Source organism: Ostrinia furnacalis, unplaced genomic scaffold, assembly GCF_004193835.3.
Source record: "Ostrinia furnacalis isolate ACB-3 unplaced genomic scaffold, ASM419383v2 OfSCF4102, whole genome shotgun sequence".
NCBI classification, from domain to species: Eukaryota; Metazoa; Arthropoda; class Insecta; order Lepidoptera; family Crambidae; genus Ostrinia; species Ostrinia furnacalis.
This window is the reverse complement of record NW_021134341.1, coordinates 460,801-485,582: the sequence shown is the minus strand read 5'-3', so window position 1 is coordinate 485,582 and position 24,782 is coordinate 460,801. Positions and strand designations below refer to the sequence as shown.

Genomic DNA, 24,782 nt, shown 5'->3' with positions numbered 1-24,782 from the left:
TTCCTCCCTCCCCTTGTATTCAAACAGGGCTGATGACATGGCTACATGTATCAGAATTTGAGTTTTTCGGTGTTGTTAACCTTCATCCCTAACACTGGTACCATTGTAAGCCCGCTTGCAACTTCCGAACTCATCATGGAAGGTTGAGGTGACTTTGGAAATCCAGGTGTGGTTATCTATCATATTCCTCCTTCAGCTTTTCGCTGCTATTAACCTTCATCTCTGACGGCACCACTATAAGCCCGCTTGCAACTTCCGAACTCATGGAAGGTTGAGGTGACTTGAAATTCAAGTGTGGTTGCCATAGAGGAAAACATATCGCAGAAGGGTAAATTCCTCCTTCAGCTTTACAAATATGTCTTGGATGGTGTATTGTACACCTTTATCTCCGCCATTAGATTATTATTTGGCTCGCCTACGCACACAGCACGACCTGCCCGCACCACGGTCGGACGCCGAATGCCCCCACCGCTGACTGGGCTGTGACGTATGCGCTCGAGACAAATGTCTATACACTACATCCCTTCCTTGTTTTAATTTGAAATAAATACAATTTATTATTTAATTAACTTTTGTTTTTCATCTTTCTCAAACTTAACCGTGAATATGTTCTCCGTGGACAATATTAGTTTTTTTTTAAAGAAAATGGCAAGGGAAATCTATATCGATAGTGGAAATATCAATTACTGTAAGGGACAAAACACGACTTTTCAGGAGAGCCAAAAAACGATTTTTTTTTTCTTTATACCTCAACATCTTTTTATGTGATGTTACGATTTAAATAGTTTCTATGGCAAAGTTTCTTAGAATTTTCTGTTCTTTCATAATATAAACGCTAAATTTTNTTATTATTATTACCTTTACGATGTCGTCGGTTCACCTTGTAGGTGGACGTAGGTGGTGGCAATGGGCAGGGCATATAGTACGCAGAACTGACGGCCGATGGGGCAGCAAGGTTCTGGAATGGAGGCCGCGTACCGGAAAACGCACGTGTCCCCCAAGGCAATAATTTTCAAATGATTGGAAATAAGAGTCGAAGAAACGAAGTATCTAATTTCAAGTGACAATAGGTGAACGGTGAATGTGTTGGACTGGCCGACTCGAGATCAGAAGAATGTGCTGGTTCGAACCCCCGCCGCCGCTGCACATTTGTGGTAAACTATTAGTAACACAAGCTTGCTTAGTAGTTACGAGGGGATNCTCCCTTACAAAGTGCACAAATGTTTATCGGAAGTTAATATTCTTAGCGTTACGTTTTTCATACACATTTCGCAAACACTTTTTAATAATTTTTTGCAAAAAAATCGCAAATGGTCGACAGAGCTTTTTTGAGTTGAATAAAATATCGCAACATAGGTAACGTCTGAACAACTTCACCTAACCTACTGCACCCATTACGCTACTTCGCCTGAGTATGTGAGCACCCTTAGCTACCCAAAGGGAACTCAATAATTTATAGGCACCTATAATTGTCAGTTTCTTTTATGTGTCTTGATCCCGCACTTAGCCCACCTTTTTAGGTTAACCGTTTTTCTGAACCCGACTCGTGTCAAAGGACTTTAGATCTTACAGACATACATTTTATTTAGGTACTAACGGCCGCCCGCGACTTCGTACGCGTAGATCCCGTTTTACCCCCTTAGGGGTGTAGTTTCGTAAAATCCTTTCTTAGCGGATGCCTACGTCATCATAACATCTACCTCCATGCCAAATTTCAGCCCAATCCGTCGAGTGGTTTGGTCACCCGGAAATGTGTGATGTAAATTATATTAGATACATTTCCTAGGAAATTTATACATTACCTAATTATAGTTACATACTTAAAGGTAGCAGGAAGGCGCTGAACGCAGGCCGCTACCAATCGGAAAACATGAAAAGCATTGGGGGAGACCTATGTTCAGCAATGGACGTCCTATCCTATGGCTGAGATGATGATGAATTATTATATTAAGTTTAAAGAAGGAAGAATAACCAAACACGATACTGGTACAGGTAGGTACAGCATAATACATAAATTGTCAGCAAAGTACCAAAAACAAGTAAGACTTATAATGTGAGGAAATCATCATTAGCTGTTTCAAAGCGTCGTACGTGTCTTGACATTAGAATAATTTTAATTATAATTATAATTAATGGCCATTATGAAAAGTTGGCGAAATTACAAAAACCAGCACGAGAAAGGCGTGATGAGATCAGGAACTTCTTGATTAAATTAAGTAATTAAACTAATTATTTATTTAACAGATATTCCCTTTGTATTTGTGGATTATCATTTATTATTCCTTTGAATTTGCTAAGTAAAGTGTAAGTAAGAGACAGGCCAATAAAAACCCAGCCATGAAGGTCAAGTTTGTCCCGGGGAAAAGTTAAACTTTCATTGGACCCGCAACGAAATTAATCCAAAAGAACATGAGGAATATTTGAAGTTAGAGTTCCCTACAGTGCAAAGCGGATGACAGGTGACAAAACAAGGGTTAAGGTACCTACTAAGTAGTAGGTAGGTTCGTTCGTTTCAGCCGAAAGACGTCCACAGTAGGTAGGTAGGTAAGGGGGAAAATGTGTTACCCTGATAGTAAGTTTGGTAGTATTACCATTTTCCGCAGTTTGGCACCTCACGTCACATCATTTTACCGAAGTCAGCCCTATACCTTCGGCGCAGTGCCGATCACCGACGTTTGTCAACAAAATGGTGCTTGACTCTTGAGACAGGCTAAATTACACCATATTGTTAATGACATTGAGCATACATTTTTTTAAATACCTTCGCGAAGTAAAACTTCTGTACGTAGTACTTATTATTATTCTGTGGTATTACTATCAGTAGTACCACAGGCAAGAAAAGCTTTTTCCCAAATAAATGCAAGGCAACAGGTAAACAGAATTCTCCCATTGATCATCCGCCAGATGGCGCCGAAGGTTGATGGATCGTCTTGAAAGGTTAAGAACTACGCAGTATTGTATTTGATTAACAAAGTGCCAATGACTTCTGGAAAGAGTTAATAATAAACTCAGTTAATGCATAAACGTAAGTAACGTAGTAATAATGTTCGTCATTTCAGCCGAATGACGTCCACTGCTGGACAAAGGTGTCCCTCATTATTTCAGCCATAGGACGTCCACTGCTGAACATAGGCCTCCCCTAATGCTTTCCACGTTGATCGATTGGTAGCGGCCTGCATCCACTTCCCTGCTACCTTTACGATGTCGTCGGTCCACCTTGTAGGTGGACGTAAGGTGGTGGCAATAAATAAATAAATAAATCTTTGGACAATTTGACACAGCGCCAGCTAGCCCCAAAGTAAGCAACTTAATGCTTGTGTTATGGGTGCTAGCTTAACAGATATATTACTTATTATACTTTTTTTTTGCAGGCAATGGACAGGGCATGAGTATAGTAAGCAGAACTGACGGCCGATGGGGCAGCAAGGTTCTGGAATGGAGGCCGCGTACCGGAAAACACAAGTGTCCCCCAAGGCAATAATTTTCAAATGATTGGAATACCTAATTTCAGACAATAGGTGAACGGTGAAGGTGTTCGACTGGCCGATTCGAGATCGGAAGAATGTGCTGGTTCGAACCCCCGCCGCCGCTGGACTATTGTAGTAAACTACTAGTAACACAAGCTTGCTTAATAATTACGAGGAGTTAAAGTGGGTTAAAGGGACTATTAGTAACTTTTAACATTACCAACTAATACTATTCTTTTAAAAAACTATTTACAAAGTGTAAAGTTAATACCATAGATCATTTTCACACAGTCAGAAATGTTGGTCCCAGCTGAATATATTATTAACAAATAAACTAGAGTATGACACACAGTTCTAACATTATTCCTAATCTGCCATGTCCCTTCCCAGTATCAGTAGTTCCCAGTAAAATTATTGACCTTCCTACTTGATTGATTGAAAATGTTGTATCAACATCTACTAAAAATAACTACCTACCACCACCTCATTTTCCATAATTTATTATTTATTTATCGTTCAGCTCCACTATAACCTGTTACCATGTAAATAATATGCCCGTGAAAAGCCTAACTTTTATAATAACCCACGTACAGGTATGTTTGCTCAATGTCTACCTATTACAATTTCCTTAGACAAACAACGTAGAGCATGTAGAGTGAAGTAAATAACTAATATGATAGAGAAAGTAACTGTATGTATGTCTCCCACAACGCGGCAACGCTGAACCAATTTTGATAATTATGATTTGGCTATTTATTGCAAAATAAATCTATAAATGAGCAAAATTAATGAGAAAAGGGTCAGAAAATTCATATTTAATTCTTCAGTAAAAAACGTTTTTACAACTTTTGATACGTAATCATTTTTCTAGCAAATCGACATTTTTATGTCCACACGGGAAAATCCATGAAAAAAAGATAGTATAATTATTACGAACACGGTGTACATAGACTGCTTACTGCCAGATATTTATAATAATCTATACGAAAGCTGAAGAGTTTGTTTGTATATTTGTCGAACAATCAATCTCACAAATAATTTTATTTCATAATATTTACCGTGATATATACGAGTTTTGTAATACATAGTTATGGTAATTTGTAACTATTCCGAAAATACATCTCCATCTAATCGGTATTTTGTGTATTTAGAACAACATGTCTTTGCAAACATTTACCTGATCTGATTAGACAATTGATTGTTGTTTGACAAAAAACATTAAAATTAATTTCAATATGAAGGAAATAATGTTCTTTATACAGAACAAAAAACACCCACGCGCGCGACCTTACCCTGAGGCATGATAGCATATCCATTTCTGGTAAAAATGAAATGAAGGCAGGAGGTAAAGCAAAATGGGAAATTTAGTATGAACTTTACCAAACCTTGTAGCCTAAAGTAGGTCTCATAATAAGATAAAGTTGGCTAAGTGAATGTCTTAAGAGTCTTCCAGCGACTTGGCCCACTTTTAGCTTGGTCCATAGGTCAAATCAGTCTGCGACTTGGCCCGTGGACCAAGCTAAAAGTCTGTCTTAAAAATTACCTATTTAAGTTTAATTTAAATTAAACGAAGTAATGGGAGACCGAATAAATTAGAATTAAACATTTAATAAACCAAACTAATAGCCAACTTAATCGATCAGCAAACTTACTCGTAAGATAATTTAGCGATTTAAGAACTCGAAAAAATATCGGCTTAAAGAAGAATAATGGACGTTAATCTGTATTTTTAGTGGACCGACGACCTATAAAGGTAGCGGGAAGGCGCTGGATGTAGGCCGCTACCAACCGGTCATTGTAGAAATCATGTTCAGCAGTGGACGTCCGGTAGCGAAATGATGATGATGATGAAAATGGTATAGGTATGCTGCAGTACCTACCTGAAAAAAGGCAGAGGTCAGTTTTCTATTTTAATTTCCAGTGGACGAACTGATTTGCATGCAATACTTTAGTTAGTGCAAGTCCCACGCGTTCAGTTTTTATAGGACAGTGCATTACCGACAACTGTATAATTGTATAATAGGGCTGCGAACTTACAAATATTAATTGAAAAAATATGTTTTTTTTTAATTAGGTACCTATTAAAAAACATTTTTTTAGGTAGACAGGCAATACTTATTAAGTACCTAGTACTTAATAAAAACGTAATAAAACATGATTGTACATAGAAACTTATTAAAATTGCTAAGTTGAGGCAAATCGTGAGGATATGTAGATTAAAATGTACCTTTCTTACACCAAAATATTTTTTCCGACACTGACACTTATTATAGCTCGGATCTATCTTGATCTACTAATGCGATAATACATAAAATAGGTACTTCAGGGTGTAAATAAGTTTAATTAAAGTAAATTAGTACCTTCTGAAAAATGCCAAATTACTTATAGAAGATTTTTTATTAAATACTTTCGTTAGATCAGCTTAATAATAAACTCTCGCCCACAAGAAGACAATACGAGTGACGCATTGTTATGCATCATATTTGATACACTCTCGGAATTGTTCTTATCAGTGTGAAAAATCGCGAATCAATTAACTGTCCATTGGCAGCCCTGCAGACAATCATCCACGCCGCCGGCTTCGAATGGCCACATTAGTCCGGAGCCGGTATTTTAGTTTATAGCGTTAAGGCTTAATAAACAAAGTGAAACATGAAACAAATTAAAGTGAAATTGTAGTTTTTAGAGGGGCCATTTAAGTATGATGATTAGTCACAACTTTGTAGGGACCAGTTCGGGATGCGAGGAAATAAAAGAGAAGAAAACTGGTGAACCAGACCATCACTGCTGTCGTTCGTCTTAAAAGTTCTAAATTAAGTTTAAGTTCTCTTGAACCAATCCTAATCCAAATCCGTTCTTAAGCTGTCAAATTGCAATAAATTTTCGATCAAATACCTATCTATAATTTTCTATTCGTTTACACTTCAAATTGATTAAATAGTCTTATAAACAATATGAAAATGTAAGAACATAGAAAACCGTAGATTTGTAATAATGTTTAAAAACTTCCTTTGTAAAATGATAAAAAATGAAAAAAAAAAAGATATTTTGTCCAAAAACATATTGAAATTTGACAGTTGGCGGACGGTTTTGGGTTAGGATTGAATAAAACCGGTATTAGACAGTCACCTAATTCGACCAGTGCAGTGATGTGAAAAGGCGATATGTTTGGTCACGGAAAGTGATGTTCTTCTACAACAAAATCTGGGATAAAACTGTTTTACTCGTTCACAAATTCCTTCCTCATGAATCACTCTATCTATCGGTAAAATACGCAAGTCCGTTTAGTACTTTTTGAGTGTATATGAATAAACAGATCTCCCCTTTGTTCGAATAAGTGATGACGTACGACTGTAAGATTAGATTATGCACCAAGTCGCAGTGTATTACGTAACAGGCGCCATATTGGAATTCCAAACAAAACATCTGGATCTAGAAATCTGACTGCAGCGAGGAATTTAAGACGGGAACAGCTTTAATACCAAGTACTTAGGTACTTAGAACACTCCACCTACCATCCTTTTACAAGACAATCCAAAGCTAAACTGCATGAGAAATGACGCTATCGTCACTACACTTCTTAAACAGTCTGTAAATACTTAATAGGGTAAAGTCACCTAGTTTTGGAACTTCGCCTATTGTGATTTAACTGCCATAAAAACACGCCTAATCTTTCGATTAATAATTAATATATTTTAAAATTGAATTATTATAATATATTAAATTGAATTACTTGTCTAGNAACATCCCAATTATGTTGACACCCCTATTTACTAGAAGAAACTATATTTACGTTTAAAAATCCTGAAATAAAACAAACATGAGTGAATAATATCTAACAGAGTACACTCTGGGTCATAATGATTGAGTTAGATAGTCCTATATCAATTTATGTTAAGAAAAAATCACAATATATTTTGATATTAAACACCTCTTAAAACATTTTGGTATTTGTTTAATCCAACTTGCTATCGGATAAATATGAAATAATGGTTATTAATCCTTACATATTGCCATTTACATATTGTCCAACAAACAGCTTTCGAAATGGGACAAGCCTTTCAACTCAAATCTACGTGTTGACTAATGACCGTTCACAACAGTCATAAATTGTTTTATATTTAACCCACTGAGGGATAAATATGTAATATTATTTGGGGAAAATATCTGGAGTGAAAATAATAGAGGATGTGTGTTTAAAATTTGAATGGAATCCATTAAATATTTAGAAAAAAACATTGTGAGTAAATATTGTTTTTGATTGTATAAAAAAAAGTGATAGACCGAAATTTACGGGGGCGAATTCTGCTAAATTCGGGGGCAAAATCTACGAAAGAAATAAATATTTTCTAGAGGCAATGTGATACTCGTATGCTGCTCTTTGAAAATAATTATATGCTATGCTATCATTGTTATTCGCAAGCACCAACACTGTTGTTATTTTAAGACGACGTTTCTAACAACCCTCTATTATTAAATCCTTTAACAATATTGTCAAGTATCTTGGGGAAAGCTTATTATCGTTAAATCTAAGTTGTATAATGGCATCTTGTAAAGAACTTACGAACTTTAATTTGGACTTAAAGCTTACTTACTCTCGACCTTTAATCAACACTTTCCAAAGTAACAAAGTCAAATCAAGCTAAACATCGTGGCATCTTATGTCCTTGCAATAAGTGTTGTTTTGTAACAAAATTATATATAGTCTGAGGTACTATAATTAGGTAGGTAGGTACCTACTAACGTGGGTGGGTGGACGACAGTGCTAAAGAGAGCGCAATGTACTTAGTTATTATTCGTATGTGCTAATTACTAATTAAATGGTGCGCTACCTACTTTATTTTGGAGTTCATTATTAGTCGTACGACTGCACAAAAAGCTACGCAGTCGTATTTTATGTAGGTACCTAATCGTAAATAGGTATGATTTTGATAAAAAATAGGATATTTTTATTTTTTAAGTACAACCTTTTCGTAGTACAAGCTTTGCTTAAGTTGGGGACTAGAGGCGCAGTATAAAATGACCAAGGAAGGATATACTAATAGTATTTATTTATCTATAATATAAAACTCAAAGGTGATTGACTGACTGACAGTGATCTATCAACGTTCAGCCCAAACCACTGGACGGATCGCGCTGAAATTTGGCATGCAGGTAGATGTTATGACGTACTTAGGCCGCTAAGAAAGGATTTTACGAAACTCTACCCCTAACGGGATAAAACGGGATCCACGCGTACGAAGTCGCGGGCGGCCGCTAGTCTGTAATATATAAAGCTCGATTATTTTTATATAAACCTCGTTTCTGTATCATAACGCGTATTTCATCAGGAACTCAGTATGGTGCGTACAGTCAATGTATATTCATACGCAGCCTTGGAGGAAATCAAGTCTTAGTTATTGGGCTTCGGGCCGAAGAAATACATTTATGTAAGTAAAAAAATATTTCTCGGCTAATACGTAAAAGATGTAAGGCAGTACCTAAGGGCGTACTTCGAAGTTAATTAATAGTAGGTATCAGCCATTACTTTGCGGAAATCCATTATTAAAGTATCTACCTATCTAAGGTAGGTCTATGTTTTGACAAATTTTTATATTAGCACAAAATGAACAAGACACAAATTGTAATATTCAGAATATTTCAGCACTTACCACTGATGGTAAGCTCTAGTTCCCATTTATTTAACAACACCTAGCTCTTAAGCGATTATGTGCTGACCGTTTGATTACTAGAACAATGACTCAGGCATTTTCATGAGAATATCAAGTTAGCTTAACAGGTTTATGAAAATTAATATGAGTTTTGACCCTTTTGTGTAGAGATCTCCCGATAAAGTCGAGGGTTCTCTTGCCAGTATACCTACAAATTGTGAAATCTTTAGAATTTGACCCGTTGAAGTCATGAAAGTAGGTAAGGCTATGCCTTAACGAAAATTTGGTATCTTTGAATCAGAGTATTCTTCCACAAATTATGAAATGTAAAAACTAATGTCTTGAAGCAAGGAATAAAGAATTTTTCATTACTACAGCTACCTTTAAATTATCTAAGCAGCTACTTCTTTATATTTTTTTTTGTCTTGAATAAAAAAACCTGTGAACTCCGATAACCCGTCGATCTCATTGAGCAGACTAACGTGGCTTATAAATTTAGGTTTGTGGCCTATAGTAACAACCCATACAAGAAAACAAGTAGGTATTTTAACAGTGGCACTGATTAATTAAAATGCAGGCAGTATTTGCAAGGATTGCTTAATTGATAACTGAACTAACCCCAATTTGACGTCAACATATTGTAATATCCTCTAATTGCATTATTTAGCTAATTCAGCTCTATCGGCAGCAAATATTATAGAGCGCAAGGCATATTAACAAAATTGTATATTTCTGCCATTTCCTATAATGTACTGGGTATTTATATCATTATCACTCGAAACTAAATAGATTTCACTTAATCTCGTCAAGACATTGTGTTGCCAATAAATTAAAAAATGTCTGAGCGACACAAATTGTAAAAGATCTACTCGATTGTAGGTAATTTCCAAAAGAAAAAATATTATCTGTTCCTTGATTGAGGTAATCGGGGACAATTGTGCTTGAAGATTGCCCGTTTGTCTCTTATTAATACATTTAATTAGATTGCTATTTATTTGCTAGCAACACTGACCTTGGGAGAAGCGATGGATTTATGTTTGAAAATATATTTTTAACTATGTTTATAATTTGGACATAGAATACACTAATTAACAAAGGTTATCCTACGAAAGCGTAGGATACGCGACTTTAACGATAAATACCAAAATTAAATAAAAAAATAACAGGTTCCTTTGCTCTTACCTTTTTTAGTTTTTTTTTCCACTTCATATAAATCTTTTGGAACACGCAATTGACTGCTGTGCAGATTTTTATCTAAGTACTACGTCACTGCACTCAGTTCTGAGTAGGTATCATACGTAGGTCACTTATCATGTTTTTAAGATAAGTAGGTATGCTGAAAAAAATCCTAGACTGTCACACTCTTTTGACAAGTAAATCTGTGGAAATCCTGTTTTTGTAACTTGAAAATTAACTAAATGTTTTAAATTGCAAAAACAACAATAGTAGGATGAACATTAACCATTAAAGTACTTAGTTTTAAGAAAGTTTTAACTTTTTGATTCATTTAATCTTTAAAATGTATCTTTCTTTCTTTCTAAATCATTAAAAAAATTATTAAGCATTCTCTGGAATTGCTAGGGAGCGAGCGGTTCCTCCGGACCGCATTACTCTAAAACGCTCCCTAGAAGTTTATACTGATCGGCCGTGCGGAGCGGGTCCGCACCGGACGGTCCGCGTGACACTAAAACCAGCCTCAGTCATTTACCCAAATAAGAGTAGGTACCTACCTAACGTAAATGTTATCGAAATGTATATAGCCTCATACGAGTACCTACTTCGATTAGGTAGTCACTTTAGGAAAACAAAATGTGTTTTTTCTAACGATAAAAAGTAAAAACATGCCAATTTTACGATTCATTTTAGAAAGTTTTCTATCTTCTTTTGTTTATTTTTTTAAGAAATTGACTGTTATATTAAAATAAACATTATTTTTTTCATGAGACCATAACCTAAGTAGGTCATTTATCTTATTATATAATAAACGATGGACAAATAAATACTATCTTTAACAAAAACTAAAAGCCTTATATTAAAGGAATCATTAATATTAATAGCCTCGCTTCGCGTTCACTTGGCACGGACTTGACTCTTTGCCAATTTTTCAAATATTACGAAAAACTTCACAGTTCTGGTGTTTCTTAAGTGTTACTTCTGTTTAATAAACGTGGAAACCCCAACACCGCTGGAGTTAAACAACCTAACTTATTTTCGTTCCTAAACTTTCGCATTTTCTAAGAAACCGAATAAATGATGAAATAAAAATTAAATTTTCAATTTACCTTGATTTTTTAAGGCAGTGCTTGCGGCACGTTTGTTTACGAAACGACTAGCAAGTTTCCCGCGGTTCCTCGTGCGCTGTTTTGCCGTGAATAATTTTGTTTGAACCAAGTTTTCCCTCTCTGAAAAAGAGAATAATCGATTTTCTGTACAATATTAACATCTTATAAAAAAAATGTAACATTCGATTGGATAAAAACGAGTGTAGGTACATTTTCTTTTTTTAACCTAACTTCGGTTTAAGACTGTCTAATTACCAAAATACATTTAATCCATTTAATTTGAATTTATTTTCTTTTAACTTAAACTTTTTCAACATTGGTTATATTATTTTATCATAATATTTTATGAAGGTTAATTAAACATGCCCCTAATTTATCATTTTTGTCAGAACCTTTCATGGAATTCCATGGAATGTCTTGCATTACAAAACATTTATCAGCCCATGGATTTGTGAAGGACGTGCAAACTTAGCAGGTTTACAGCCGACTGCACCTTAAGCTTAACACTGCGGCATCTTATGTACCCGTAATAGAGTCGATTTTGTATCAAACCTGTATACTTGATGTGCGTTTGCCTGTAAATACGATCCACGCACCTGGCTTCCAGCCCACGTTGGGTATGATTTAGCAAGCATACGTGGTGAATACACAAATGATTTAGAAAAATATCAAAACCAAGTCACGAATCAACAGCTCAATTTGGCTGCATTGATTTAATTTATTTTTTTGGGATTAATAATGATTAATTTGTGATGTAAGTAGGTACTTTAGCAGTGGGCAGCCTGTAGCTGAATAGATGATGGTATATAGATAGATACATAGATGGTTTTGTTTAAGGACTAGATTCACCGCATTATGAACCAAAAATATTGAACCTCGCATTATCAGAGTATGGATACCGAAACCATTGGGCTGCGATTGTAATAATTTTTAAGACCTTTCCTTTTCAGTAATAGGTTCTAGGTATTCGTATAACACAAGAACGGTACGTACCTATAATACGGCTTCAAGTTTGATAGCACTTATCATTTTGCGTTTATCTATTCTATCATGTCGCGAATGTATGATATGATTATGTAAATTAGCCATGAATGAATGGAACAGTTCATTTTCCATCAATAAGAGTATTTGGCGTAGGTCAGGGGTTTGATTTCTATACCTTGGAGGGGATAGAATGTGCAGGAATATTCCTTTAACATGGTGACACTGAAAAATATAAGAGACTCGAGCTTAGCTTGCGATGCCACCTAAGTATGATTCTGCACTCAATTCAGTCTGTACATAATTTTATGACATAAACATAAAATTTAAGTACTTATGTAACCAAAAATCCATACTACTTGAGTGAAGAAAAAAAAAAGAGAGGTGGAAAAAGAGAAGAGAAAGTTTGGAGTTCGTAAAAGTAGAGTCAATTGTTAAACTAAAAATTTAACAAACCATTGCTTTTGATTGCTCTGGAATACCTAGTATTATTTCAAATAGAACATTCTAAGCCCACGCGATCAGTGGGTAGTCAAATAATTGAATAAAGAAATAGTAATTTGGTCCGTTCATGTTCTAAATAAATTCTTCGACTCTAGACTGTAGGTCGGAAACGTAATTGAAATATCAGTGTAAAAAACATTTATTTGAAAAATCTATTGAACCAATTACCGTGGAAACCCGTCTGAAACTTTGTAGGTCGCCTGTAATTAACATTGCTATTGTTTTTCTAGTTTTATATTTTGTTCTTCAACTAAATATTTTCATTCAGTTTTTAAAGTAGAGTTTCGGAGAATCTTACTACTCTTCACGCAAAAATTACTGGCTGGAGTTTGATAAACTTATCAATGAATAGCTTAGAGATCAGACCAGCAAATATAGGCTATAATTTTATAAAAAAAACAAAGTGGGCGAAAATATCTCTTGCATGCTTTCTGTTTTTTACGTATAAGTAGGTACATAATAATACTAAGGTATAGAAATAGAAATCTTGTATTATCTGTATGTATTGATGCTGATCGTATAATTTTATACATATACCCTCCCCTCAATGATTCAAGATTGGCCGGTTACAGCATTGGGATACAGGTCTTCCTGCAACCTTTTTAAGGTCATGTTACCACCTTGTGGGTGGACGTCCTACGCTGCGCTTTCCGGAACATGGATTTTAATCAAAATCAGTAGTAAATCTATTGAAATTTCTAAAAATCTATTATAAAATCCGACTTTTTATGATCGATTTTCTTATAGAACCTTCACGTCTAGCCAAAAAATGTTCTACAAGATAAAATCATCTTTCATAGTCATTATTATCGTGACAGTAAGACAAGAAATTGCAATCTGAGATTAATCTATTTCCAGAATTTACCAGAATCGCAAAGAGTAAATTAATATCAATGTTACTACTTTGGAAAAAGTTGTGACGACAAAAACTACGTGCATTAAACTTACCCAAACAAAACAATATTTAGCCTACCTAATGTTTTGCATTTTCTTAAAATTCTCCACAGTATGGTCACGATATGGATTAAATTGTCTGAATGGTTTCCATTACGCCAACATGCAAACTCGCCACTTACAGTCATGCGACTTCTGAGATGATTTTCCGGCAAATTTTGAGTTAATGGTAGATTCCGTCATTGCGATTTTTACGCAAAACCTACTCTGTTGAATAAAATTATAATGAAGTTAAATGAAATGTTTCCAGGTCTCCAGTGGGTGAGCCAGCAAATAGATGGACCGACAATCTGGTGAAGATCGTAGGAAGATTCTGGATGCGAGCAGCGCAGGACCGGTCCTTATGGAAATCCTTGGGGGAAGGCCTTTGTCCAACAGTGGACATCTTTTGGCTGAAACGACGAAGACAAATATAAACTTAAAAATATTACCAAATCGATAAATAAATATATCTCATAATGAAAACATTATGTTATAAAAATGACACAATTACTAAAGTTCCTTATTCATAAAAAAATTACTAACCTTGGTTTGCCCGAGCAGCAGGCTGCTGCAGCGGTATTTCCACCTCTAAACACTCTTTAAAAAAACTTCACAAACTTTCCTCGAGATGTCTGTACGCGGCGGAGGTTGGATAGCGACTGACTGTCCGGAACTCGAATTACTATAAAGTGAACTACCGAGTGAGTAATAGAAATTGAATGGGTAGGTGAATCGACAGAGTGAGTTTCCGGATCTGACGCCAGCCGATATTCAATACTTATAGACATTTTAATTAATATTTATAATTCCTATTGAAAATTAAATAAAATAATAATTATTAAAAATAAGAGTATTTATTTAATGTAACCTAACATAAGTAAGCCTCACCATTTTCCATGAGCAGCTTCATGTTAACAGAATCCAGCAGCTAGGTAATTCCCCATTTCATTTGTCTTCACCAGTTTATTTTATTAAATAATTAATGTTTATTAGTTTTTTTTTATTCCCGTATTATCCGCCTTACCTGCCGGAGGAGTGACAGCGGGAATAAACCCATTCAGTGGCTTCTGCCAACCTTTATAAGGTCGTTTGTCCACTTTGTGAGTGGATGACGCTTGCCGTTATGGCTAAAATTTGTGTGATCCTACTAACTACACTTTCATGCGGCAACCGTCCGATTGTCGAGCCAATGGAACTGCCCCTTAGCACCTTACTAGTAGCATCCGATAGCACATGATCGACGTATCGGGGCGTATCTCCAAGTGTCCAGCTTATCAAGGCAAGACGTATCTCAGCAGATATGGTCTCGATAAAATTGAATCTCCTTCAGGGTCCCGGTTATTTTCACGGCGGATCGCATATTGACGAGTGACTTGCGGTCAACATGAACAGTAAGTTGTCTTTTATTTTTTCTTTATTTGATTAAGTGAATTAATAATTAAAATTAATTAATTCCAAACCAAATCTTGAGTAGAATTAAATATTTATCTTTCATAATTATTTAATCATGCTAATTAAAGTTGCCCATTCCTTAAGATGTGCAAGAGTGCCTTTAATTCGAAGTTGGGCACCGAGAGTTACCTAACCAAATTTTATGACATACATAACTTTGTTAAGGTAATACTTAAAAGCTGCTTTCGTTTTTTACCCTATTTTAAGGATATTTATTTAATTCTTCAACTATTTAATTCTTCAAAATCAGAAAAATTCAGAACTTCCTCAAAATATTTTTTAATTTTTCGGTTGAAAATATCAAACAGCCTGATAGGCGTGGATTGCACGTATTAAAACAAAATTAATTTGTTTAAAATTAAATGGATATAAGTAACAAAGTAAGCTCATTATAATGATATCACACAAAATTAGTTAATTCCAACAATGCAAAAGTTGGTGTGGTGGCAATTTAGGCAATATTACCGCTAGGAAGCGATTTACAGTGCTGCATCGCCCGGGGACGATTGCCTTTCCTTTAGCTCAAGATGTATTGTTTTTATTTTCAGTTTTGTTCCATAAAACTTTTGTTTCTTCATTTTTAACTACAACGAAACATCATTTCAATATTTTCAATGGCTGAAAACGTCTTTCTTTATCAATGGCATCAGTACAATATCAATATCATCTGACACTCGCCGATTACCACATCCATCCCGAGCCCTTGAAATTATCTCGATCATGATTCAAACTGCGACGTCCCAAAACTCTCAAGTGCACGTTCGAGAATTTTGTATTACGTCTCGTAGGTATTTGTTTCAACATGAATTTCAATTTACTTTTTTTAATTATGAGATGAATAGGATCAATTAAATATTGTAGTTAATTAAAATAAAATCAAGTTTTTTATGTGCTGAACCGAAGCGATTCATATTCCTTTCGGGTACCTACTCTTATGTAGTTGGCTGAGGATGGTAATGATCTAAAGTACCTACCTACATTATTATTAATATTCAAGAGTAATAATCTTGACTGTTTCAGATTCTAAAAATATTGACGCCCCTTTTTTCGCGAATTAAGACACAATAGAAATCAATTGTTATCGCGGTCTCAAGCGACCGCTTAGGGATCGTTTACATCGATAATGCCGTTGTCCATTCTCGTCATTACATTAATTAACGCCCGTACCTATTCACACACATTACTATGAGGTCTCACAATGCGCGTGGACGCACAGGGTCACACACGAACCAATCACAGAGCTCTATTCAACGCTGTGCGTTCGACTTGCTGCTTCACATAAGCAAGCATCGTTTGTAAACGATGTTTTGGTTTCGATGTCCACCACTGAGGGACAGAGCAACTCATTTCTTCTCAGTGTCCACCAGTAGGGCCCAACGGGAAGATTTCAGTAGCGCTGTCCCCCACTGGTGGACATTGCAACTTTTTTTCTCGATGTCCACCAGTGGTGGACAAATAGTGGGGGACATCGGGAATAAACGGATTTCGCCACCCGCATTTCATTATTTCATACTTGATTTTCCGTAATAGGACTTAATCTTACTATTTTCCATCACCAGCTGCGCTTACGCTACTACTATGCGTCGCCGCGCTGGCGCCCGCCTCCGGCCTCTCAATCGGCTTGAGACAGGACCCGGAGACGCTATGCGCGGGCCAGGAGAACTTCCTGCGCATCGCCAGCGTCAGCAGTTGCTTTGAGTACTACCAGTGCTACTCCGGACGAGCCTACCTCATGGAATGCCCGCCGCACACGTGGTTCAATGAACAAGATCAGGTAAGAAATCTTTCTCCTTTCCACCACTGCAAGCCTAGTGTTGCGCCAGCATCTACAGCTTCGCCTCCAATAAGAACTTCACCAGTGAAGACCAGGTAAGAGCTACGAAATTCTGTTCTGCCAGGATCTGCAGCTTGACCGCCGATATTTTTGTTTGCCCAACCAGTTAAGACCTGGTGAAAGCTACATAAGCTACTCATTCTCTATCACGATCACACGAGCATTGAACAAAAGACTTCTAAGTAAGAGTAGATCCATCGAAAAGCGCCAGAGTGCCCCCATACTAGTGCTTTTCGGGGAGCAGGCAAGTCATTAATGAACTCTTTTTTGGTCCCCTCTTATCCTGCATTTCACCTGATGGTAAGTAATGATCAGGCCGAAGGTACAAGCGAGCTCCTATTGAGCGCGGCCGCGCTGGCTCTCAATCGGCTTGAGACAGGACCCGGAGACACTATGGGCGGACCAGGAGAACTTCCTGCGCATCGCCAGCGTCAGCAGTTGCTTTGAGTACTACCAGTGCTACTCCGGACGCGCCTACCTCATGGAGTGCCCGCCGCACACGTGGTTCAATGAACAAGATCAGGTAAGAAATCTTTCTCCTTTCCACCACTGCAAGCCTAGTGTTGCGCCAGCATCTACAGCTTCGCCTCCAATAAGAACTTCACCAGTGAAGACCAGGTAAGAGCTACGAAATTCTGTTCTGCCAGGATCTGCAGCTTGACCGCCGATATTTTTGTTTGCCCAACCAGTTAAGACCTGGTGAAAGCTACATAAGCTACTCATTCTCTATCACGATCACACGAGCATTGAACAAAAGACTTCTAAGTAAGAGTAGATCCATCGAAAAGCGCCAGAGTGCCCCCATACTAGTGCTTTTCGGGGGATCAGGTAAGTTACTAATCAACTCTCTTTTGTTCCCCTAAACGGAGAAACTCTTATCCTGCATCTCACCTGATGGTAAGTGATGATTAAGTGGCGAGCTTTTATTGTGCGTGGCCGCGCTGGCTCTCAATCGGCTTGAGACAGGACCCGGAGACGCTATGCGCGGGCCAGGAGAATTGGTTGGTTCAATGAACAAGATAAGGTAAGACCTAACTGGACTATACTCCTATGTAGCCAGGATCTACTTAACCACCTAAAACCCAAACAATAAAGATAGGAATTACGTATAGCTATTAATCAACTCTCACGGTCAATAAACATTAACTCAGTAGGTTCGTTTCAGCCAAATGACGTCCACTGCTGGACAAAGGCCTCCCCCAAGGTTTTCCACAATGAACGGTCCTGCGCTGCCCGCATCCAGGCTCTTCCCGCGACCTTTACCAGATCGTCGGTAACTCAGTAGGTACCTACAATCTAAATAGATTCTGCTTTTCTCGCTAAATAGAGAAACGCGACCCGTTGCCGCGTTGAGACCTGGCAAAAATCCTGTTTAAAATCTTAATTATTTAACTAGCCACCTCTAAAACATACNACACTATGCGCGGGCCAGGAGAACTTTCTGCGCATCGCCAGCGTCAGCAGTTGCTTTGAGTACTACCAGTGCTACTCCGGACGCGCCTACCTCATGGAGTGCCCGCCGCACACGTGGTTCAACGAACAAGATCAGGTAAGAAATCTTTCTCCTTTCCACCACTGCAAGACTAGTGTGGCGCCAGCATCTACAGCTTCGCCTCCAATAAGAACTTCACCAGTGAAGACCAGGTAAGAGCTACGAAATTCTGTTCTGCCAGGATCTGCAGCTTGACCGCCGATATTTTTGTTTGCCCAACCAGTTAAGACCTGGTGAAAGCTGCATAAGCTACTTATTCTCTATCACGATCACACGAGCATTGAACAAAAGACTTCTAAGTAAGAGTAGATCCATCGAAAAGCGCCAGAATGCCCCCATACTAATGCTTTTCGGGGGATCAGGTAAGTTACTAATCAACTCTCTTTTGTTCCCCTCAACGGAGAAACTCTTATCCTGCATCTCACCTGATGGTAAGTGATGATTAAGTGGCGAGCTTTTATTGTGAGTGGCCGCGCTGGCTCTCAATCGGCTTGAGACAGGACCCGGAGACGCTATGCGCGGGCCAGGAGAATTGGTTGGTTCAATGAACAAGATTAGGTAAGACCTAACTCCTATGTAGCCAGGATCTGCTTAACCGCCTAAAACCCAACCAATGCAGGTAGGAATTACGTAAGCTACTAATCAACTCTCACGGTCATTGAACATTAACTCAGTTGGTACAATCGAAATAGATTCTGCTTTTCTCGAGCGAGAACTTTAACTAGCCACTAAAATAGAGAAACCCGTTGCCGCGTTGAGACCTGTTAAAAATCCTGTTTAAAATCTTATATTTACTAGCCACGTCTAAAACATATGTATTCACTTACTGATATCTCAATAAAACAACTAAAGAAAAATCCCAAATTTCCAGGTGTGCGATTGGTCAGCTCCTCCATCAGGCTGCCTCGTTGAAGAGCCTGAGCCAGAGCCAGAACCCGAGCCAGAACCTGAGCCAGAGCCAGAACCCGAGCCAGAACCTGAGCCAGAACCCGAGCCAGAGCCAGAACCTGAGCCAGAATCCGAGCCAGAACCAGAACAGGAGCCAGAACAAGAGCCAGAGCCAGAACAGGAGCCAGAACCAGAAGGAGAATCCGAAGAGGCTGTAGAATCCCCTGAAGAAAGCAACGAAGCCGAAGGATCAGGAGACGACGCGGCTGAATGGGAACAGGACGCTATTGTAAGGCTCGTGAAATCAAGAATGGCAAAAGTAGTAAAGCAGGAAGAAGTAGAAGAAAACGACGAGGAGGAGGAGAATGTTGAAGTCGAAGAAGTCATCGTAGCAAAGAAAATGTTGAGGCAAGAGGAATTAGAAGAGGAAGAAATTCAGGAGGTTAGCGAGGACGAGTTAGAGAACATTGTCAAGCAGGAAGAGGTTGCCGACGAAGAGGAAAACGATGAAACAGAAGACGTGGAAGACAAGATCAAGCAAGAAGAAGTCGAGGAAAATGAAGAAGAGAACGAGGATCAGGCTCAAGAAGAAGACAACGAAAACTCTGGCGAAATTAAACAAGAGGAGAGTGAGGAGGCAGAAGGTGATGACGAGGAATCTGAAGACGATGACGACGCTAAGAGAAAGCTCAAACAGGAGGACACTGATGACGATGATGATGCTGATGACGTCCAAGACATAGTCCCTGCCAAGAAACAAGAAGAGATTGAAGAGGAATCAGAAAGCAATGAGGAGCAGGAAGCTGTGCCGTATAAGACCAAACAAGAGGAAGTTGAGGATGAGCAAGACAATGAGGAATCCGAGCAAAACGAAGACGGAGCGAGGAAGATTAAGAGATTCTTCAAAAGGCTTTTCAGAATAGCTGCTTAGGCACTGGTGCATTCAAATTCATTCCACTAGGAATGCGTATTGACATGCAGTAAGAGTAGTACTTAGTGTAGTTATTTATATTAGTTTAAGTGTAATTAGGGTCACTTTGTGCAATTTTGTAAATATGAACGGATGAATCCCAATGATATTTTGTTGTTTTATTGGTGTTCTCGAAACTTATCATGATTTCAGATAAGGAATTAAAACGCATTTACTTGACTTGTGATATTCTCCATATCAAGAATGACACTGCAGCTGCAGTTGAATTCTCTTGAGTCACAGGTCCTGGGTTCAAATCCTAAATGCAGCTTGTCAATAAAAAATCATGACAATATTATTCCCATGTTATTCCGAGTTCAACCTTAGAAATGAAATAAGATGAAATCTGACATAAGTGGCTTGATAAACTTATGTATTATCATCATTACAGATAGTCATCATAAGGCAAGTTGTGGTAGTGTTAAACATCACGTGTTACGATGTTACATTGTTGCGGGACTATTCCCACCTCTCCTTCCCACCGCTGCAACTCCTGTGTAGCCAGGATCTACAGCTTGACCGCCATAAAAAACCCAACCAATGAAGGTCAAGTTTAAATTCAAAGTTTATGTTACATTGACGTAATGTTATTACGTTAATTTTCAGTTTCCTAACGGTGTTGTTTTATGTATCCTATCATTTTGGTGCATTTGGCATAAATCAAAGTCATTTTGACCAATTTAGCGATTTATTACATTATTATACAAAATAAATCTCAAATACAATAATAATCATAGGTATATGAAACACAACCGAAGCAAAACATTATACATTGAATTTGAGAGTTACCATAACGCTGCAGGCACTGTGGGTTTCGCCGTAAATGCATCTTACTCCAACGTTACTGTAATAACTATGACTGGTACCCTACGCGAAGGCAGCCAATACTGGCAATACTCAACCCACCTTAGCTCTTCACGGGTAATTAATGCTAGTTATAAAAAATAAACATCTAAAATTATACAATAACATAGCAACAGCGTTACAATTTTTATTCATAGTCGGCCGTATAAAGGTTTAAGAAAATGGAAGAGATTTTAATTCTGTAAAATGAGGGTTAAAATACAAGCTCGATTGGAACACACAAATGTTTAGGATTTGACTGGTTCTCAAGTTTAGATTTAAAATGTGTTGGCCGACTATTCTACAAACGTTTCGACAGACGAGCGTTCTAACAAACTTTTGAGCACCACTTCACCAAAAACTAAATATACCTCCGTTATAAGTACTTGGTGCTACTTTTTCCAAAACATTTTGATACAAAACAGGTGGTTTTATGGTAACATTTAGCTCGTCTGCGCAAGATTTTCATTACTAAAATCAGTCAACGACGCACAGCAACATAACATTAGGTCAAATCATGTGGTCAATAAACTACGTCCCAACTGGCGAAGCTAATCAAATGATACTGTAGGATTAAATATCAAAACATGGTCCACCTAACGCACAGTATAAAAGAGTAGCATACAAGAGATATGTGATGTTATTAATATAGTACTTCTGTGACAGTTACAATGTTATACAAATATGTTAAATGTTAAAACGCGACACTGGAGGCATCGATACATACGTTAGCTAAGCGAATATTATAATAAAGTTATCACATGTTATTTGTATAGGATCCCAACCGTCACAGACACAAGCCTACCCTAAAGCGAATATAGTAGAAGTGTTGTATATCTAGCGATTTAAAACAGTTAACCACACTTTGACCGAATACATTTGCCCTACAAAAATTACACGTCCGATATTGTCAAACGATGCGTTAACGTAATCAGGGGCCGAAAGTCTTTGGCGTAACCCATCATTTGATAATATGTCATAAAATCGAAAAATATCACCTCGATATACATTTCATATTGTCATATCCATGTCGGCAAGCGCGAGGATAATAAAACGACCATTTATAAAATTAAAAATTATATTAATCACAAATTCATACTAAAAGATGTTATAATAAAATTTTACGAATACAGGAACGACGTTACAAAATAATAAATAGATTAAAACAACTATTTACACGGCGGTGCGCCAGCATGGATGCGACGAGACAATTCCGCGTACAAATCCTTATTCCGAGCTAGTCTACGGCGGTTACATGAAAATATCACGATAACGAATACATAGTTACATTCCGTTAGTAAAAAACAGTTTTAGGTTTCAATCACTATAGAATTTAAAGCGTGCTTTATCATTATGTATCAAATCCTTGGTAATACGGGTAGAAAAGTATAAATAGTCGTGTACAAAAGGCGGCTAGGCCCACGCGGCGTCAGAACAGGCCCACGTCCTTCTTCAGGCTCGTCTGCTTCCACGCCGGCAGCGCCGAGAACTCCTCTTTGGTCATGCCGAAAGCCTCCTGCAAATAAAGCACACAATTAGTATCGGAAATCACTTTAAGTAGTTACGAAAATTGCCTACAAAATGGAGTTCTTCATACTAGCTATGAACATTTTAAACATTAAACAGAAACTGTGTCTTCACACAACCCGTATTTTCATCTGAAGTCATGAGGGAGTGACCTAGCCCTGCTCTAATATGGCAAGAGGCGCCTTAAGATTTATGATGTTATAAAAAACTTAAGATTTATGATGTTATAAAAAAACTATGTCAACTATGACCATATATGGCCACCCTGTTTATTTGGAACTAGTACGACATCAGAGTCGACATCGACACACATCAGCACCAGCTGTGAGTGGTGCCTGTGTGGCTATTATATGCATACGGCTCCGGTTTTTGGGTAGAGTTGCGCCGCTGCAGCGCTGCTAGTTGTGCCTCCGACTGAGTGGCGGGTATATGGAATTACTCGACAGCTGAGGTTGGCTGTCAGAAACATGAATACGCTTCAATGCCCTGTATCTACCTGGAAGTCGTGAGACGTCACCATGGCAATTGAGAGCGCTGTGGATACCTGAAACTGGCCTTTGCTCCTCATCGCAAGAGAGTGAAAGCGACTGAATGGCGGCAAATGACCCGCTTGTCTACCTGGAAGTCGTGCGGCGCCAAATGACACTCAAGAGTGCAGTGGATACCTGGAACTCGCCTTGGCTCGCTTGGCAAGTGAGTAATTGCGAGTGAGTGACAGAAATGTGTCTATAAATGGCCCGCTTGTCTACCTGGAAGTCANTACGGGTAGAAAAGTATAAATAGTCGTGTACAAAAGGCTAGGCCCACGCGGCGTCAGAACAGGCCCACGTCCTTCTTCAGGCTCGTCTGCTTCCACGCCGGCAGCGCCGAGAACTCCTCTTTGGTCATGCCGAAAGCCTCCTGCAAATAAAGCACACAATTAGTATCGGAAATTACTTCAGTTATTTTAAAATTTCCTACGGAATATCGACACGACTCGATCGAGTACGACTGTGTAACGGTAGTGGAGTAATTTGGAAATTCTGGTTACTCGGTCTCAGTCAATGGCTGCCTGGAACCTACATGTACCATAGGGAAGAGCTTATCGCTAACGACGACTATGTGGCATACTGTTACAATGGCTATCTGCATCCTGCTGCAAGCCATATGAGATGAAACGACACTGACTGAGTGCGACCGTTTGCCTCGAAAATATTCAGGCTACCTGGAACCCACGAAGATCCTGGAGGGAGCGTCGCTAGCTGATAGATTATATTATATGACGTCATACTGCGACCGAGGCTATCATAAACTCATGAGCCAGGAGCGAAAGCGAGGCAGGATTTGCCTCCACGTAGCCAGGGGCACCGTTAACTGTACTCATACCGAAACTGTGGCAAAAGACGGCCACCCTTCCTACCTGGAAATTATGCGGCAGCGGGCGCCGCTGCAGCGCCGCTGGCTGTAAGCGGCTACCGTAAGCCCAATGGTGTATCATCATATGCTCACATGCTGACGGCTGCCATAAGCTTCAAGGCCCTATATCTACCTGGAAGTAGTGCGACGCCAGGTGTCGCTCCAGATGCATGGCTTCGACGTGGTCGGGCAGCAGGCGCCACTGCAGCGCCGCTAGCGGCAGCAGGGCGCCGCTGAGGTTTTAGTGGGTATACCCCGTTCTTTGCAGGACGGAGCAAGGGCGTCGGGAGTCCCACACACCACCCTGGCAGTGGTGAAGGTGAGCAAAGCTTTCCCTCCGCGACAAAAAAGGGGGCGCTGCGACAGCTGGTTTAGAGACAGAGACGTGTGTGCGAGCGTCTCCAGCCTTACCTGGAAGTCGCCGAGGAAGAGTCACTTGTCCCCATGATGGCCATTCTCACTACTTGGAAGTCGTGCGGCGCCAAGTGGCACTGTGGGTCCCCGTGTTCAAGCAAGGGCGCCACTGCAGCGCGCCGCCTCTATGTTCGACTTAATGGCGC

General features: G+C 38.6%; 2 protein-coding genes across 7 annotated transcripts in view; one reads left to right on the top strand and one right to left on the bottom strand.

Annotated features, from left to right (window-relative positions):
• The first annotated feature begins 15,084 nt into the window (after positions 1–15,084).
• Positions 15,085–20,566, top strand: LOC114358701 (clumping factor B). Its single transcript, XM_028312734.1, has 3 exons — positions 15,085–15,212; positions 16,833–17,047; positions 19,471–20,566. Exons 1-3 carry the CDS (start codon positions 15,206–15,208, stop codon positions 20,416–20,418), a joined length of 1,170 nt encoding a protein of 389 aa, XP_028168535.1. The 5' UTR covers positions 15,085–15,205; the 3' UTR covers positions 20,419–20,566.
• Positions 20,567–23,587: 3,021 nt separating this feature from the next.
• Positions 23,588–24,782, bottom strand: part of LOC114358695 (supervillin) — a 57,699-nt gene continuing 56,504 nt past the window's right edge. For all 6 annotated transcript variants that reach the window (XM_028312724.1, XM_028312722.1, XM_028312718.1 and 3 more), the window contains one exon: positions 23,588–23,727. In XM_028312724.1, coding sequence (XP_028168525.1) covers positions 23,641–23,727 — 87 coding nt within the window. In that variant the 3' untranslated portion in view covers positions 23,588–23,640. The remainder of the gene's footprint in view (positions 23,728–24,782) is intronic.